Below are 18,266 nucleotides of genomic sequence, written 5' to 3'. Positions count from 1 at the left end.
ACAAGTTCTCCGTTGATTTTTTTCCCTCTCTATTTAGGGAAGCCTCAGGTTTCTCTCAATGTAGAAGCAAAGAGTTGGTAAGCATGGGTGCAGAATTTAGCTTTGGTTTCCCCCTTAAGTTTTACCTGCTGGACTTTTTCTAGGTCTCTAATTTTTAAGACTTTAAAGGCTAGAATAATTATGTCACTTTGGGCAGTTTGGAGTTCTACTTTTGATTTTTGGAGTTTCTGATTAATGTCAAGGGCTGATTGGGAAATAAAATGCATATGGAGGAGTAAAGTACCTTCAGGAGAGTATGGGCTTAGATTAGTATAGCATTTGGAGGTTTCTCTGAGTCTAGCTAGAAAGGCTGCCTGATTTTCATCACCTTTTAAAGAAATTTCTTTTATTTTTCATAATTAACTGCTTTCTGTGTGGTCATCTGTTGTCCTGCAGTGAGACAAGTTATCATAAGGCTGTGAGATCATTGACCAGTTGGAAATGTAGAAGAAGGATTTGATAAGCACAATAAGTTTGTCAGAGAGAAGGAGGGATGCCTACAGAAGCCAAAGAAGGTCTGGATATATGGTACTTTACTCCACTTACTGAGATGCTGACAATACTTGTCAAGGTTTAGAAGAATTTGTGGGTAGAGTGTTCTGTTTTCTGGCCAAATTGATGTGTTATCCAGTTTATACGGTGGCCAGGTGGTATTACAATAGAAAATGAATCTCTTAAATCAGCAGCAAGATCAAGGACCTACCATTTCCATTGATAGTGGATAGGGTAAGGAGAAAACTTTCACTCTTAGATGACTTAGAAACAATCAAGAGGGCATATCCCCTTGAGAGTTTTAAGCCCCAGTGAGTATGTTGAGGAGTGGAAGGGGGTGTCTCACCTTCTCACTTGCTCCTAGGGTCCTAGACTCAGCAAAGGCAGCTTTCCCCTAGTGCTAGGATTTCCAGACATGTTGTCCTATACAAAAGAGAAAGAGAGTTTTAGATGGAAATGAGGAGGGTGTTTTCCCTTATGCTGAGATGATTTCACTGGGGTTGGTGCCAAAGTCAGGCAAGTGGGTTCTGTCCCCAACTATGGAGGTTTCATCTCTGTTCCTGGTCCCAGATTTCAGTACCAAAATGATAGATTTTTTTGGCTGGGATAGAGGACAAGAGACTAAAACTTGATCAAAGGAGTTTTATTCCCCATAAAGCTCTTATTCACAATAAAGGCTATACACTGGTTGTCTGAAGCCTAAGATGGCAACAGCCTACCCTCTTCACTAGATCTTTTAAGCAAATAACCATCAATGCCTTTTAGGTCAAAACCACTAGGAACACCTGTGATTCAACAGCTTGGCTTTATTATTCAATGTCATGAGTAAGAACACAACTATGGGAAAATATGCAGTTTCTAAGTAAGAGGGTGTTAGAAAGACACTATGTAGAATTTAGGTTTATTTTGGAGAAATAAAGTTTATAAGTAATCAAAATGTTATAGATTGAATGTTCTCAGAAATTAGGAGCAGTTCTTTTATTATTTATTGTATTAAGCCTTATTCATCATTAGGGCAAGTTATAGTAAAAATAAAGATATAGTTGGCAAAGTAATAGCACTCCCTCAATTGGTAATAGAGAAGGATGCTCGGTATTTTGACATTGGCATATTGAGCTTCCCTGATCATCTTCCAGCTTTCTGATGAACAATTGTAGTTACATGCAGAGTAGATACTGAATGTGGAGGCAAGCTCCTTGAATTTAAGTTTCTCTTCTAGCCCCCAATTGGTTTGAACAATTCTTTATAATTTAGCTGATTTTATCATAGCTGCTTGTATCATGTCCACTTCTTTCTTCTGCTCTCTGACAATGTTGAAATATTTCATTTGTCAAATCTCCTCTTTGAGGGCCTTGTCCCTTTTTGAAATTCAAGTTACTTGGATATTTGAAAGCTCAGCTTTCTGGTGGGCTTTTGTAAAGGTATGATACTTTTTAGATTATTTGGGTTTCTCAAAATTGTTAGAATTGAAGCAATATTTTTGCAGATTTTTACATCTTAATTAGAAGTGGAAATTCTATATTTCCTTTTCAATCTTATCCAGGTAGTTGCTTTCAATATCTGTTTTCTGGATAAGTCCACACTTGCCTGGATGATATTTGTCTGCAGTTCTGGTTCTGTACCTTGAAAATGGAATGAGGCCTTAGAATACTAAGTATAACTGATCCCATCTATCCTGCTTTCCAAGTGTTCTCCTTCTTCTTGCCCTTCTTCTTCCTTTTCCATCTCCTAATTTTACCCTTCATCTTCTTCACCTTCTTCTATTCTCTGCCTATATCTACTTTTACTTTAACTTACCTTCTTCCCTCTGTCTCTCCTCATAATCCTCCTCCTACTCCATCTTTTCTCTGATTCTACTTCTACTTTTAACATCTTCATCTTATTTATCACCCAGGATGAACCCTGCAAACTCTACATATATCACCAACTGATTGATATGGAAAATCCAGTGAAACATAATATCTCATTGTACTTATGTGCATTCCTTTCTCTCTTATTTCTGTCCTTGTCTTAATGAAGACCTGCATTAACTTATAATGTATTGATAAGAGGCCTGATAATCCATGGATAAAATGAAAAGATCATCTTGTTCTCTCATTCTCTGTATTAATGTGTTTAAAATAAGTTACTCTGTAGTGAAGAAGCTTACTTTTGAGGGCTGGTATCACTCATATGGGCTCTGTGTTTGTGTGTGTGTGTGTGTGTGTGTGTGTGTATTCACATTTTTTATTCATAAAAAAATTACAGCACTTGTAGAGAGCAAGCAGAAGACTGCACTTTACTCATTTCTTCACCTCTGGCCATCCTAGTGAGTCATCCATATTCTCTGTGCCAGGTGACACTCATTCAATGACCCTGAAGCTAGACCTGTCAGACTGTCCTTCCTTCTCTTTGCAAGCAAAGCATTTTGATGAGACATTGATTACCCATTTTTCAAGTCATTTGAACACTGAAAATATTAAGACATTTGGATCTGCATCTTGGTTATATAATCAGGTTTTATTTTCCCTTTTCTATAATTTATTACAAGCACTGTAAAACAGGAGGACACTTATTACCATTAATTAAAATTAAGTGGATGATCTCAGATTTTTAAAAGTCAGCCAAGAACCTGTAACTTTTTCATATAATTTTATTCTCTGTATTTTATAAGGTTAGCTTGCTAACTGTATTTTTAAATGAAGCAAATAAATATGTATGTAAAAAAAGAACAATAAAAGTATGAAAATCATAATTAAGTCTACTACAAGAATGAAAATACAAAAGTCAATCTTTACAAACACAGATTCCCAACACACAGGCAGGGTCTGGGGAAGGCTAGGAAAACAAGATTAAAAAATAAAAGAAAGAATATGTGTTGTTCAGTGTTTAAGATAATTTTTCAAAAATTGTATAATCTGGTAAGGAAAATGTATTAAATATGGAGGCTAAGATATTCCATTTTCCACGAAGGTTTCAAAATATTCTGGTAATAAGAAGACTGTGTTGGTATATTACCTCTGTTTAGTTTCTACTGAGACACTAATTCACCTCTCTAGTCAGCTTTATTTCTAAGTAAAAACACTGTAATCCTCAACTCCTAAAAGCAAAAGGGACAACTGTGTGGCAGTCCATTCTGGGGCTCCTGGGTGAGCCAGACAGACACTGTCTCACAAATGCATATTTATTGTAAGTTTAAGAGTTTTTGTACTATATTTAATAGTCACTCTTAAATCCCACTAAATAAGACACAGCAAGAAGAAAGACATAGTTTGCACAATGGCGTTCAAGTTCACATTGAACTATATAATAATTATATTATATAATTGTATTATATAATTAATATAATTAATTATATATAATTAATTATATATAACTATAATGATATATTTATAATTATTTATAATTATATATAATTATATATAATTAATTGATATAATTAATATAATTAATTGTATTAATTATATTATATAATTGGCACAGAGGCAGCTTGTGGGCACTTCTTGTTAAAATAGCACAATGCTATGGAATTTTGGCAAGACTTTTAATATAGCCTTCGGCACCAACATGAGATTATTGAGCCTAGAACTTCACTCACTTTCCTACAACTACAGTAGAGTCTTTCCAGAAGTAAATATGTACATGAGGTACAACCAATCACTGTTTCTTTCTCATATTCATCTTGTGGGTAAAGAGGATTCTTTTATTAAAATTACAATTTAAAATTTTTTGACGTTTTCTATCATCTTAAATTATCAACATAAAACATTAGACTTTATCTCTAAGTTTCCACTCTGGTTCCCTAGAGTTTATAAATATGTTTTCACTTCTAATTTGCAAGAAAAAATCCTAGTTGATAAGTAGTAACAGAGCATTAAAGAGATACTATATACATATATATATACAAAAGACACTTCAAAAGGAAGCCAGCACACTTTAGCAAAAGTCTAAGCTTGCACAGTTTAAAAAAAGAATTATGAAGAAAATTTTTGTTAAAATATAAAATGAGGATAAAAAGTTATTGAATTTATATGAAAAGAGATCTTTTCCTAACTTTTATTTGTGCATATTCAATTGAAAAAGACAATTTTTACAGGTGCTTTGGTGCCCATATTTAGCATACAAAAATATGAAAGACTATTCACAGATAAAATACAGTATTAGCTCAAACCAGAAAAAAAATCAATGATAACAACAATTAAGGTTGTGCATACTGTGATAGCTCTACTTAGAGGACGTGAGAATTACTGTGGAAATAAACAGAATGTCCTTTGGTAAAAGCAGCAATGCCATGTCTTGTAAACTTATGTTTTATATTACAGCAAGGTTTGAAATAAACCCCAGAGGAACTGGAGCTTATATTGCAGTTGTGATTGAATAAGAGTCTACTTCCTCCACTACTGTTGGCCCAGTTTCCTTTTGTTTTGAGTCCAAAGTGCAGCAGGTTCAGACAAGGATTCTAACGAAAGAAGTGATCAATTATGAAATTTCTTTCCTGCTTTCAAATACAAATGGATAAATCTGTTCCACAGCAGTAGGGACAGCCTTGGTATTGGGCCTTGTTGCTGTGATACTTCCTATTGAAAACATCTGTAATGTAGCTCAGAGATTTTATTCTATAGCACACTGCAAGTTGCAGTGCAGCTTTGTAATTGGCATGAGGTCTGTTGTTCTTTGAGAACTCTGCCAAACATATTTCAAATGATGTGTGAGACACTGCCAAAACGTTAAAAACTTTAAAATGTGCAAATACTACCTGAAAACCTAGTTTCTGCAGACTGTGTGCTAAACATCTGGCACCAAATTTAGCTATTTTTTTACTTGTTGCTCCAGTACAAATTATTTTTCCTCAGGACCAAATTGTAGCGGTAATTCTAAGCTTTCTAAGCGTCATTAATATTTTTCCAACCTCACCCTAATAAATTGCATTTGCTCCCTCCAAAGCAATCTTCCTTAAATTCAAATGGCATCTTTCTCTAAAAACACAGGCTACATTTGTAATCCGAATATCCAATGGAACATTTCTGTCTGCATCCATTGAGGTAGTTTAAAAACTTAGTGTCCCTCCACGAAGACCATATCCGTGGGAAGAGAGGGTGGTGGCAGAGGACCCGGCAGCAGCGCTACTGTCAGGGGCGGCTGATGAAGGAGGATGAGGAGGCAGGCACGCTCCCCAGTGGCCATGGAATTTCCTCCCCCGCCCATTGCTAGGAGCACTCAGCGGCTCGAGCTCTGTCTTTGGTGCTTTGTGGCTGTGGGTCTGGGCAGTTATGTTCTTTTGGGAAAATAATTTAAAGGTTATATGCCGCTACTTATTACCTGTGATCTTTGATTTTAAGCAGTAATGAGCTTTTGCTTGGAGTAGTTATGAGGATATAATGTGTTAGTATATGTAAAACATTTATATATTTTCCAGTACATAACAAGCTACTTCGAAGCTCTAACTATAGCTATTAGTTATTACTCATTTTTTTAACTCACTATTCATTAAAAATATATGTTTCTGAGTACACTATTTTTTCAGGAACGAAATTATGCACTGTGGATACAGTTTGTATTTACATTTCATTGAATCAATGAAATTTCAGTGCATTGTACTTTCTTCATTAAAATACTTTTTCTTTCATTTGTTCCCTTTCTTATTTCTTATCTTTAGGTATTTTTAGATAGCTATCCTATCAGTCTTCCTTTCTCCGTTTCTTGAAAGGAAATTTTCCTATGCAAAATTCTAACTTATTCTATACTACTTTCTGTAAATATGTTAATATCCTTAAGTTCACTTTTAAATGGACCTCTATTTGTGGTGTATGGATTTAAGAGTGAGTCTGAATTTAATATTTCATCCATTTATTTTATTTTAATTAAATAGTATGTTTTGGGGGAAATAAGTATTTTTATAATTAGACTAGCTAAGAAAAATACTATTTTTAAGTTGGTGTAAAAGGTATCTTAAACTGAACAAAAATAATTATCTTTATTTTGAAGCCTGATACATCAAACGTGTTTTAAGTTGAGTGCCTTTTCTTAGCATATTAAAAAAATTATACTGTGCCACAGAGGCAGCTTGTAGGCTGCCTAACACAACAAACTAAATATATAGTTTTATTAATATTAAATTAAGAAGTGTGCAAGTTATAAAAATTATCTATAGAAGAATGTTTTCAAAGCAATTGCAGAAAAGTAAAATACATAAAAATATAACCAGAATAAATAGAAATAAACTGTAGAAGCCATAATGTTTTATGTAATTATTTTCAAATGAGCATTATATTTAAAATAAATAAATAAAAATCCCTGGTAGAAAAAAGAAATTCAGAAAATATAATTGATTTAATAATTCTCAATAATGATTTTGAAAAGGCTTCACAGTCACCAATCAATCAGACAATATTATTGAAAGTGAAAAATATATAACTTTCATTAAAAAATAGTGAGTGAATAAATAGACATTAGCTTCACTATATCCTTACAATAATGCCATAGCATTTCATGTGTACTATATTACACCAGTTTACAATATCTAATATTAAACTGTGAAATGAAGCTTGGAGAATTAGACCACTGTAATATAAATAAGAGAAAACATACACATATATTCACATATATAAATACACACACATACACATATCCAAAAGTCTCATTATATAAGCTATTTTCATCATTTCCCAGACTCCTAAAAAGGAGCTTTGATTTTGATATATGAAATATGAGAACTTCCTTACCAGTTGATTCCAAACACATAAAGTAACTTATACAAAATAAAAATCTTTACCTTATTTCCTATCTGAATGCTTTGGAAAGGACATCACTTGAAAAGGAATATATCTGTAAATCACTATGCCATACTTAATATATACATAAAGAAAATTTGGAAAAGAATTCTAGAAATAAAACTTTAATCAACTAGTATGTTTGAATCTCAATTTGTAACTGCCTGTCCAAATACCAATGAAAAATACAAATATGAATACAATAGGGTATTGTATGATTACTGTGTTTCTACAAGCTAGGGAAAATAAAATAAAACTATTATTAATTAGCATGTGGGCATAAATAAATGCATCTATGAATACAGCATCACACATACCGTTCTAGTTTGCTAGCTGCTGGAATGCAATGTACCAGAAATGGAGTGGCTTTTAAAAAGGGGAATTTAATAAGTTGTTGGTTTACAATTCTAAGGCTGAGAAAATGCTCAAGTTAAAACAAGTCTATAGAAATGTGCAATCTAAGGCATCCAGAGAAAGATACATTGGTTCAAGAAGACTGATGAAGTTCAGAAATCTCTCAAGTGAGAAGGCACGTGGCAAACAGAGTCAGAGGTCCTCTCTCAGCTGGAAGGGCACATGGCAAACACAGTGTCATCTGCTAGCTTTCTCTCCTGGTTTCCTGTTTCATGAAGCTCCCCGGGAGGCACTTTCCTTCTTCATCTCTAAAGGTCACTGGCTCGTGGATTCTGCTTCTTGTGGCTATGTTGTTCTGCTTTGCTCTCTCTGAATCTCCCTCATTCTCCAAAATGTTCTTTTCTAGGACTCCAGAAACTTATCAAGACCCATCCACATGGGTAGAGACATATCATCACTGAATCCAGCTTAACAACCACTCTTGATTGGGAGACATCTCCAGGGAGATGATCTAATTACAGATTCAAACATACAGTATTGAATAGGGATTATATTCTCATTTTATGAAATGGGATTTTGATTAAAACATGGCTTTTCTAGGGGACATACATCCTTTCAAACCAGAACACATATCAAATTGCAAACAATATTTGCTTACACACTTTATATGTGACACTTTAGAAGATGCTCTAAAGAAAATAAGAATGATCAATCCTTTCTCTTAAGGAGTTTATAGTCCTAGGCTTATTGGAGAGAGAGGAAATATATGTACATTTTATTTTAAAAGAACCTCATCAAATTACTCTGATTCATTTTAACATAGACCTTAAATGTGATATCCCCATTCATTCCTCTGATTGCTACTAATGATTCATGCACAGTAAAGACTATATTGAAGGGTTTTGTAACAATGCCTGGGAGAGTTCATTTATCTGGGCTTCCATTAAAGAATAATTATTCAACCCTGGAATTGTTCCTTCCAGCTACAGTGTTTTCCTCTTTTAACACTGTAGATACATGATTACCAGAGACTTATTGTCAAGTTTGGAAAACAATACATATATTCCTAAACTACTGGAGAAAATAACTTACAATTAGTGCTTCATTTACCTACAAACAAACCATAAGTTCTTTTTTAATTAAATCTTTGACTTTAGAGAGGCACAGTATAGTTACTTGGAAATTCAGCTCTGCTGTTTTTAATGGAGAACATACTCTACTTCATAAAAAGATCATTTTTCTATGTAAACAAAAATCAAAATCATCTCTAAACACAGTAAATGATCAAATGTACTATCTTAGCAAAATGACTTCACATCATATAGTTCTATATTATTTAATGGTCCCATTAGTGCTTCCAGCTCACTGAACTGTCCCAATATTTCCCTGGTGCTTATCCTAAATTTTATTAGTTCTGTACACTTTCCTTCTTTGATCTCAGTCTACCAGCTGTCATTTCTTTTGTTAGTAAAATTTGTGTCTTAATATCTTAATATTCTACTTTCAGTTTCTAACAGCTAAGAAACTAGAACCTCCAGCTATATACACATTTTAATATTTTTCACCCATTGCAGTGGAGTGCTTGCACACATCAGTGGTAAGGCATAAATTTCAAGCCCTGCTCAGATGCTCCTTTACTTACTTGCATATATCCATGCTCTGAATAATTGATGTGCCCAAATAGTCTGCTATTATAGTGATTCCATATTCAACACAAACATACAAGTTTATAATTCATGTCACAAATTTCAACGTTCTAAATCATCATTTAATCTATATTACACCATATAAGATTACTGTAATATTTTCCACAATTGTTGGAGTAATTGAATGAATAAAACCTTCCAGGTTTATTTTAATGGTAAGATTCATAGGTTGGTCATGGAAATAGTTTTCTATGTATGACTCTTAGGAAAGCATTTTTCACATCTTTGTTCCTCAAACTATAGATCAGAGGATTCAGCATTGGAATGACAATGGTATAAAACACAGATGCCACCTGTGCCTGGGTCAAGGAGGATGTGTTATCAGGCTGTAAATATGTGAAAATCAGGGACCCATAGAAGATAGTTATGGGGTGGGACGCACAGGTGGAGAAGGTTTTCTACCTGCCCACTGAAGACCATATCCTCAGTATGGCTAAGATGATGGCACTGTAAGTGATTGTGATGATGAGAAGATAACTCATCAGGGTGAACCCAGCTAAGACAAAGATCACCATCTCTGTGCTGAATGTGTCCATACAGGACAAGGCCAAAAGAGCTATGGTATCACAGAAAAAATGATCAATGCTAGAATTGCAGAACACTAAACTGCTTATCACACAGATGGATATCAGTGAATTTGTGAAGCCTATCACATTTGGCATTACTCCCAGCCAATTGCACACTTTCTGGGACATGACTACTGAATAGAATAAGGGGTTGCAGATTGCTAGGTAGTGGTCATAGGTCATTGATGCCAGAAGAAAACACTCACTACACACCAAACCAACAAAAAAGTACATTTGGACAAAGCAACCAACAAAAGAGATGGTTTTCTGGTTGGGCTGAAAACTGACCAGTGTCTTCGGTGTCACAGTAGATGAATAAAATATGTCAATGAATGCTAAATTGCTAAGAAAAAAGTACATAGGCATATGAAGCTGAGAGTCAGTTCTGATTAATATGGTTAGTCCAAGGTTCCCCAAAACAGTGAACAGGTAAATGAAGAGAAACAGCAAGAAAAGGCTGACTTGTAATTCAGGGTGATCTGCAAATCCAGAAAGGATGAAGAGCATCACCTCAGTGAAGTTAGATTCAGACATTTTTTCCATCATGGGCCTTTGAGTTACCTATTGAATGGCAAGAACAAAATTCAGATCTAAAAACCTGCTAAACAGAGTCCAGTTAAACTCAAATAATGAGAGAGTGACAGAGAACAATTATGTGTTGGCCTAAAATTAGGTGATGATTTATACATGATTTTCATTATTTTATATAATTGACAGACACTACTAAACTTTCCAAATTCATAATTGTGTGAAACTGGTAGCACTTTTAAGAAATGTATGTATTTGAAATGATTTGAACTTTACCCCATCTATTATTGGGTCTAAAATAATTCACTTCTGAAACTCTTAGAAAATACAAGGCTCATTTGGGAAAGGAAACTCCATGGATTGTGAGTTTAATGATAGCTTTGTGAGGCAGTCTTATTTTCTTAACACCTAACTGCTATTTCAGGGTCATTTTAGAAACTGAATAGTCCTGAAATGGACAGAGCTAATAATTCCTTAGACTCAATAGAGCTTTATTAGATTTTGAAAAAAATAATAAAAGCAGAAATACCCTGCTTGTTTTGCAAGTTTATGAAAACATCTTAATACAATTTTCTATCAGAGGTCCTTTTCCTCTTTGTTAGTAATCTACAACCAAATAAATGCCTGTGCATTTAAAATAATGAAGACATTTATTTATGATATCAGGCAATAATCAATTCATTGCCACACAGTGGTTTGAAAGGCAAAGATGAAAACATTAAGATAAATATGATTTGTTAAATTGAAATCATAGAATTAAAAATGTAACATTATCTCTCACTAGAAATTAAATAATTTATTTTCCCAATAAGATCAACATAAACATTTGATAATTGAAACAAATATGTATGGTTAATCCAAGTTCATTTCAGCCATAAAACCCTCTATTTGAGTAATTCCATGGGACTTGATGTTATATTAAATATACTTAATCAGTTAGTGCCCCTATGTTCACAAGCATTCCTATTTTTCTTTCCATTTATTTAATAAGCATTTATTAAATGAAGGCATTTTGTTTCTCCTGTCATAAAAGACACTTTCTTAAGACCTACTGAAAGATGTGGACAAGTAAAAAGAATAAGTTCTGAATGTGAGGAACACAAATACAAACACACAGTTATAGAAAGAATATGATAATAAAGTTAGATTTACCTGGGATACAGTCTTCCAAATAAAATCTTCTTCTTTTTCAGCTGCTGTTTCCTATTTTCAGGTTAATGATCAAACAACAAAACAAAAAATTTCTGTTCAACTCTACCAAATTCACTATTAAATTTGGGCATCATCTACAATTCTGGATCATGTAAATTTTTACTATAATGACCCAGATCTGTTACTATTGTTGTTAGAGATGCTGTTGCTGCTGTTATTGTTTAACTATTTTTTATTTATTATATAATAGACCCACACAAATATTATTTTGTTGATAAAGTAAATATCAATATTTTTGGTGGGTATTGTGTGTATTCTTATGCACTGGTAAAGTAGAAATAAAAACCAAATTCATTACAGTAATTGTTTATCTTAATGTGCCTTCTCGAGGATTAGCAGCATATATGTATATATATTAGAGGCATATATGAATATATAATATTATATATTCAACTATATATTAATGTAATATATATTATATATTAGGTCAAACTTAGATTTGTGTTCAGGATTAATTATGCTCTTAGAGTATTTTTAAGCAGTGCCATAATAGAGAATTGTTTTCTGAAATTTAGTGTGTTCAACAGTCTTATACTAGCATAACATCCTCAAATCCCAAACTCATCTCATGAAGGAATTGGTCAATTAATTTCATTCATCTCTTGAGATTTTCACATTAATAGTGCCACAAGGTATTTTCTTAAATGTGCCTGGGATACATACACATCCTATGGAACTATTCATATATGTATAATCCTCACTGTTCTGTATTTCAGTGTTGATTGGCTGCACACAATTAAAAACTTAATTGACACAACTTAAAAACCATGTATGTACCAAAACAGATGTATAAATACTAGTATGTTTGAATATGTTAAAATAAGATTTTTTAACTAGGATGAATTTAAATGTTTAGAAATGGAGAGAGGTGATGGTAGCACATTATGTTGACTCTATATAACAGCACTGCATTATGTGGGTGATTGTGATTGTGGTTGAAAGATAAAGTTTAGAGTCATATCAGTTTCTGGAAGGAAAGTTAGAGAATAAAACATGGGACTGTATAACACAATGAACCTGTGGTAAATGATGACTTTGGTTAATAGTACAAATATAAAAATGTTCTTTCATGAACTAGAGCAATTGTACCTCACTATTACAAGAAGTAGTTAATAATAGAATGATATATGGAAAAAATGCACCTAATGCTAACTAAAGACTATAGTTAAGAGTTATGTATTCATTCATCATCAGTAATGAATGTCATACACCAATGCTGAGGGTCAATAAAATGGTGGTGGATATAGTGTAATGGATTGTTTATTAATAATGAAAATGTCCTAAAATTGATGGTGGTACTGAATGTACAACTAATGATGATACTATAAACCACTGATTTGATGATTTGTATGGATTTTATGCTGTGTGAATATATCTCAATAAAATTGCTTAACATGGAAAAAGACAAAGCTAGAAAAAAACTAAAGCATGGAAGAAATTTATTCCAAAAAGTATTAAAAAAGAAATATTAATTAAATTGAAATAGAGTAGCAGAATAAATTTCTGACATGAAGGTGAAATTATTTTATACCTAGCCAATGGAAATAGGACTGCAGAAGCACATGTAATCCATTTGTGTAGATATTTTAAAGGCATCCCTTCAGGGAAGTGGAACTGCAAAAATAAGATGGCTGACCAATTAGGTTAAAGCATGCTTCTTCTTGTCATAATGGATCTCAGGTAGAATTTTAACCCTTGCCATCCAGGCCACCTTGTACAAGCAAAGCCTGAAAATAAATATCATGTGGCCTCAAAAAAATGTGGACTGAAGGCATGGACAAATGATTATGAGAAGCTAAATGATAAAAGGCTATATGATAACTTTAACATTGCCAAAATTGTCACTAAAAAAGATATGAAGGAAAATCATAAAATGTTTCTATAAGGGACAATTATAATGTAAACAAAGATATAAGTTTATTAGTTTTTTAGCATATATGTCTCCAGTTACACATTACCCACACAAATATACTATCATCATCATCATCATGAAAATCTGGAAACCTTTGAAATTTTAATCTGTGAAGCATGATTCTCAGGACTGTAAAGGCATAATCATTGAATCTTATTGCATTCCATGAAGGTGGCCCTAATATTATACCATTTTATTGACAAGGAAACTGAGTCAAGAATTTTCATTAACTTTCCAAAGTGTCTGTGTTAATTTGGAGGCTGATACACGCCAGAAAGGATAACATTCTTTTAATCCATGCCTGTGATTGAAAACGTATTGTTAAGTGGCACCTTTTGATCAGGTGTTTTTAGTTGAGACCTGCCCAAGATTGTGTCTTAATTCTCTTACTAGAGACCTTTTAGCAGGATAAAAGACAGAAAAAGCCCCCAAGAAGTTGAGAAAAGGACCTACAGAAAACAGGGGAAGCCAATAAAGCCAGTAGCTGAAAGCAAAAAAAAAAAAAAAAATACAGGAGATAAGAAGTAGCAGAAGCTGTCCATGTGCCTTTCCATGTGACAGAGGTGTTCTGATGCCAGCAGCCTGTCTTCACAGTCCAGGTGTCCTCCTGTATATGCCTTGAGTTAAACATGTTCATGCAAATTGAAAGTTAATAAATCCTTATTGTTTGTAAAAGTCTACCTATTTTTTGAATGTTGCATTTCTTCAGCTTTAGCAAACCAGAACAGCATCCATTAAGTGTTAAATTTAGATTCAAGCCTCAGCTTCTTTTCTTCAGATCCTGATCTCTTAACCATCCTGTTATACTATTCTTAATTAATTATTATTGTTATTTTAAAATTATCATCATCACCATCATCAATACTCTTGTCATTTTATAATAGGTGTGTATGTGTGGTCTTGGATCTTGGAATATTATCACAGGCAAAGTTTAAAGTGATTACATTATTAGCAGGTCTGTACACAAACCATTTTATATGCTACTATTTTACAGTCATTTTTCCAGTAATCTTGGGACTATGAAAGTTGAATAAGATAAGGTCTTTTTCTTTATAGGAGTAACAGTTCTAGAAGAGGAATTAGATGAGAAAACAAAAAATTTCAATCAATTTGTACAATTCAAGGTGCATAGGTAGAACAATTTAGGAAGTAGCTGAAATTTCCCCAGGGAAATTATGAGGAAAATCTTGAGACAGCTGGGAATTCTTGATTTAGGTCTTTGTGAATGATGATATTCTAGGAAATATATTTAAATGAAGTGTGCATTTCAGAAAGTATTATAATTATCATTTTTCTTCTCGGGTCAAATTAAGTTTACATTAAAGAATACTTGGGCAGACTGCAATAAAAGAAAATAGAAGAAAATTTCAATATTTAAGGTTAAAAAATATTAGTTCCTGGAGCAAGAGAGTTGCAATGATGATTGATTAATAAAGAAGAGATTTATTTGAAGGATATTTGGGAAGCAGAATCAACATGACCTAATCCAATAACTATTTAGAGAAAGTAAACAGTATCAACCCAAGTTAACTTGCCTGGACTCTGGTTTATGTGACTGAGTGTATGGAAGCAATGTTATCCAGGCAAAATAATAAAAATTGGGGGTAGGGACAACAGTGATATTAGCTTAAAAATGTTGACTTTGAGTAAGAGAAATATTTTTCTTGGCTTGGATATATGCATATTACTTACTTTGAGGAATAAAATGCTCAAATGTCCAACAAAATTATGAATGTATCTCTACTCAGACGTTCTTAGATACTGTAATTGGCTTGAATAACAAATTGCTGTATAACTGTATGTGCAGTAAAAAGAGAGTACTGGACTGAAAATCAGGATGACACTACTTACCTAATGAGTAATGAGGTCTAATGCAAATAACTTTTTTTATTCAAGATTGGTTTTCTCATTAAGGGTAGACAAATTATAAGATCCCATTCAAATAAAAATTTCTTTGATTCTGGGAGAATTTAGCAGAAAAAAGAGGCCATATTACAACTTTTTTCCAAATTCATAATTTATGGTCCATCTGATAGTCACCAGCAGGATGCCTCATTGTAGGAATGACATTTCAGGGCCACAAACATCTGCTGGTGTTCAAACTCTTCTCTGCAAAATCTCACTAAATTGTCCATGTTTTACTTATATATTCCAATTACAGGAACATTTATCTTCTGTATCTTTCCACTTGACCTTGGGATATTAGATACTGTAAACCTTATTATATTGAGTCAAAATGTGTTTCCCCTTTGCATCTAAGTACTGATGATATTATTAACGATGTATTTATTGAGCTTTCAAATATACTTGATTCAAAATGCTTTAAATTCATGGATTTTATCCCTTGAAACCATTTACAACAAATCTAATCATTCTCTTCATGACATCCCACCAATAATGATACAAGTTTTATTTGTGCCTGACACTTTCAATCCAGTGGTTAGTGAAATGATGTTTTTTCATGTGTGTGGCTTTGCCCTGAAAAAGAGCTTAAACAAACTAGGACATGATAATATGCAATATTCATAACTACAAAAATTTTCAAGATTGTCTAGTCACACTGAAATGAAGTAGAACACCATCACTTTATCTTACAAATTATATTACTGATATTATTTTTCTATCATCAGTAGTATGTCAACATTAACAAAGGATTTTAATAGCCATAAAAATCAAACACGTCTCTTGAGGTTAGCTACAGAGCTAAAAAAGAAATTATGTTCATTCACATGCTGCAAAGTCAGTTTAAATTATTGGTTTAATTAAAAAATCATCAAAAATTTTGTCAGAAACAAGGTCTTCACACATGGCAGGAGCAGATGAAAAATACTTCAGGAAAATCAGCGTTTGGCCCCAGTTCCAGATAATGGTATGTCATTGTTGGAGAAGGTATCTTTCTAATACAACGTGTTGTATTAGAAAGCCAGGTTTGGGAAGTTGAAACTTTTTTCCTTCAAGAAACTGAAACCATTGGGAAAATCCATTCCACCAATGTATAGCTAATGTAAGAAATATTTATTATGTCTGGGTCTCTCCTTCTTTTCATCAGTGTCCCTAAACATTAGCTTTATCTATAATTTTTGTTATTTCAGAAAGCCCATTAAATTTGATACCCTAAAATTTAAAAAATTTTTAAAATTTATTTTAAACACAACAACAAATGCAAACATGAACATTCTTACCATATGATCATTCCATTCTTGGTGTATAATCAATAACTCAGAATATCATCACATAGTTGTATATTCATCACCGTGATCATTCCTTAGAACATTTGCATCAATTCAGAAAAAAAATTCATACATATCATACCCCTTACCCCTCCCTCTCATTGACTGCTAGCATTTCCATCTACCCAATATATTTTAACCTTTGTTTCCCCTATTTTTCTATACCCCATATCACTCCCTTTCATTGATCACTAGCATTTCAATTTAGTACATTTATTTTAACATTTGTTTCTCCTATTATTTATTTTTAATCCCTATGTTTTACTCATCAGTCCATATTGTGGATAAAAGGAGTATCAGACACAAAGTTTTCACAATCACACAGTCAAATTGCAGAAGCTATATTATACAGTCATCTTCAAGAAGCATGGCTACTGGAATACAGCTCTATATTTTCAGACACTTCCCTACAGCCTCTCCAATATACCTCAACTAAAAAGGTAATATCTATATAATGCATAAGAATAACCTTCAAGATAACCTCCCAACTCTGTTTGAAATCTCTCAGCCATTGATACTTTATTTTGTCTCATTTCTCTCTTTCCCCTTTTGGTCTAGAAGATTTTCTTAATCCCTTGATGCTGAGTCCTAGCTCACTCTGGTATTTCTGTCCCATGATGCCAGGAAGGTTTATGCCACTGGGTGTCATGTCCCATGTAAGGATGGGAGGACAGTGAGTTTGCTTGTCATGTTGGCTGACAGAGAAAGAGAGAGGCCACATTTGAGCAATGAAAAGGGTTCTCTGGGGATAACTCTTAGACCTAATTTTAAATAGGCTTAGCTTATCCTTTTTGGGAATAAGTTTCATATGAATAAAACCCAAGGTTGGGGGCTCAGTCTATTGATTTGGTTGTCCCCACTGCTTGTGAGAATATCAGGAATTCTCCACATGGGGTAGTTGAAATTTCCCCCTTTCTCATCATTCCCCCAAGGGGAATTTGCAGATATAATTTTATTCATTGTTCAAATTACTCTGGGGTTTATCCGAGCATCACTCTGGATAAACTTAGAAAATCTCATGCCCTGCTCAAGGTCCCATGTACTTATGGTGTTCAGTTAAACTGTCCACATAAATTATATTAGGAAATGCACTAGTCAAATTAAAAATTTTGTACCAAATAAACATTTTTGCCTTTGTCTTACATGTAAGTTAAAGTTTTAAAGTATGGATTATGATCTATCTTTAACACTGTGCAATATGGACATTCCTTTGTTCTTCCTAATGCAAAAACATTTTTAATTTGTACATTTAGGCATTATCATTGTACATTCAATGACATTGTACATATCAATGTACATTCTAGGCATTCCTAGGTTATACCATCACAGTCTTTATCATCTATCTTTCCTTCTGATTTCATTTGTGCCCCCAGCCATCCTCCCTCTATCATTCTCACATTCAGCTTTATTCAGTGTACTAACAGTATTGTATTACACTTTGGTATTATTGTGCTAACAATTTTTGAATTTCTGCAATC

At 33.3% G+C, this 18,266-nt stretch overlaps 1 protein-coding gene and 1 pseudogene across 1 annotated transcript; both read right to left on the bottom strand.

The window, feature by feature from the left end:
* Positions 1-4,989: 4,989 nt before the first annotated feature.
* Positions 4,990-5,548, bottom strand: LOC143655374 (TATA box-binding protein-like 1 pseudogene; annotated as a pseudogene).
* A 3,965-nt stretch (positions 5,549-9,513) lies between these two features.
* On the bottom strand, positions 9,514-10,440 carry LOC143655021 (olfactory receptor 8I2-like). Its single transcript, XM_077126595.1, is given in 1 exon segment — positions 9,514-10,440. A coding segment is annotated over 1 exon segment (927 nt).
* Between the last annotated feature and the right edge of the window lie 7,826 nt (positions 10,441-18,266).

The sequence above is a fragment of the Tamandua tetradactyla genome, chromosome 14 (assembly GCF_023851605.1).
Source record: "Tamandua tetradactyla isolate mTamTet1 chromosome 14, mTamTet1.pri, whole genome shotgun sequence".
NCBI classification, from domain to species: domain Eukaryota; kingdom Metazoa; phylum Chordata; class Mammalia; order Pilosa; family Myrmecophagidae; genus Tamandua; species Tamandua tetradactyla.
This window is presented reverse-complemented; position numbering and strand designations above follow the sequence as displayed.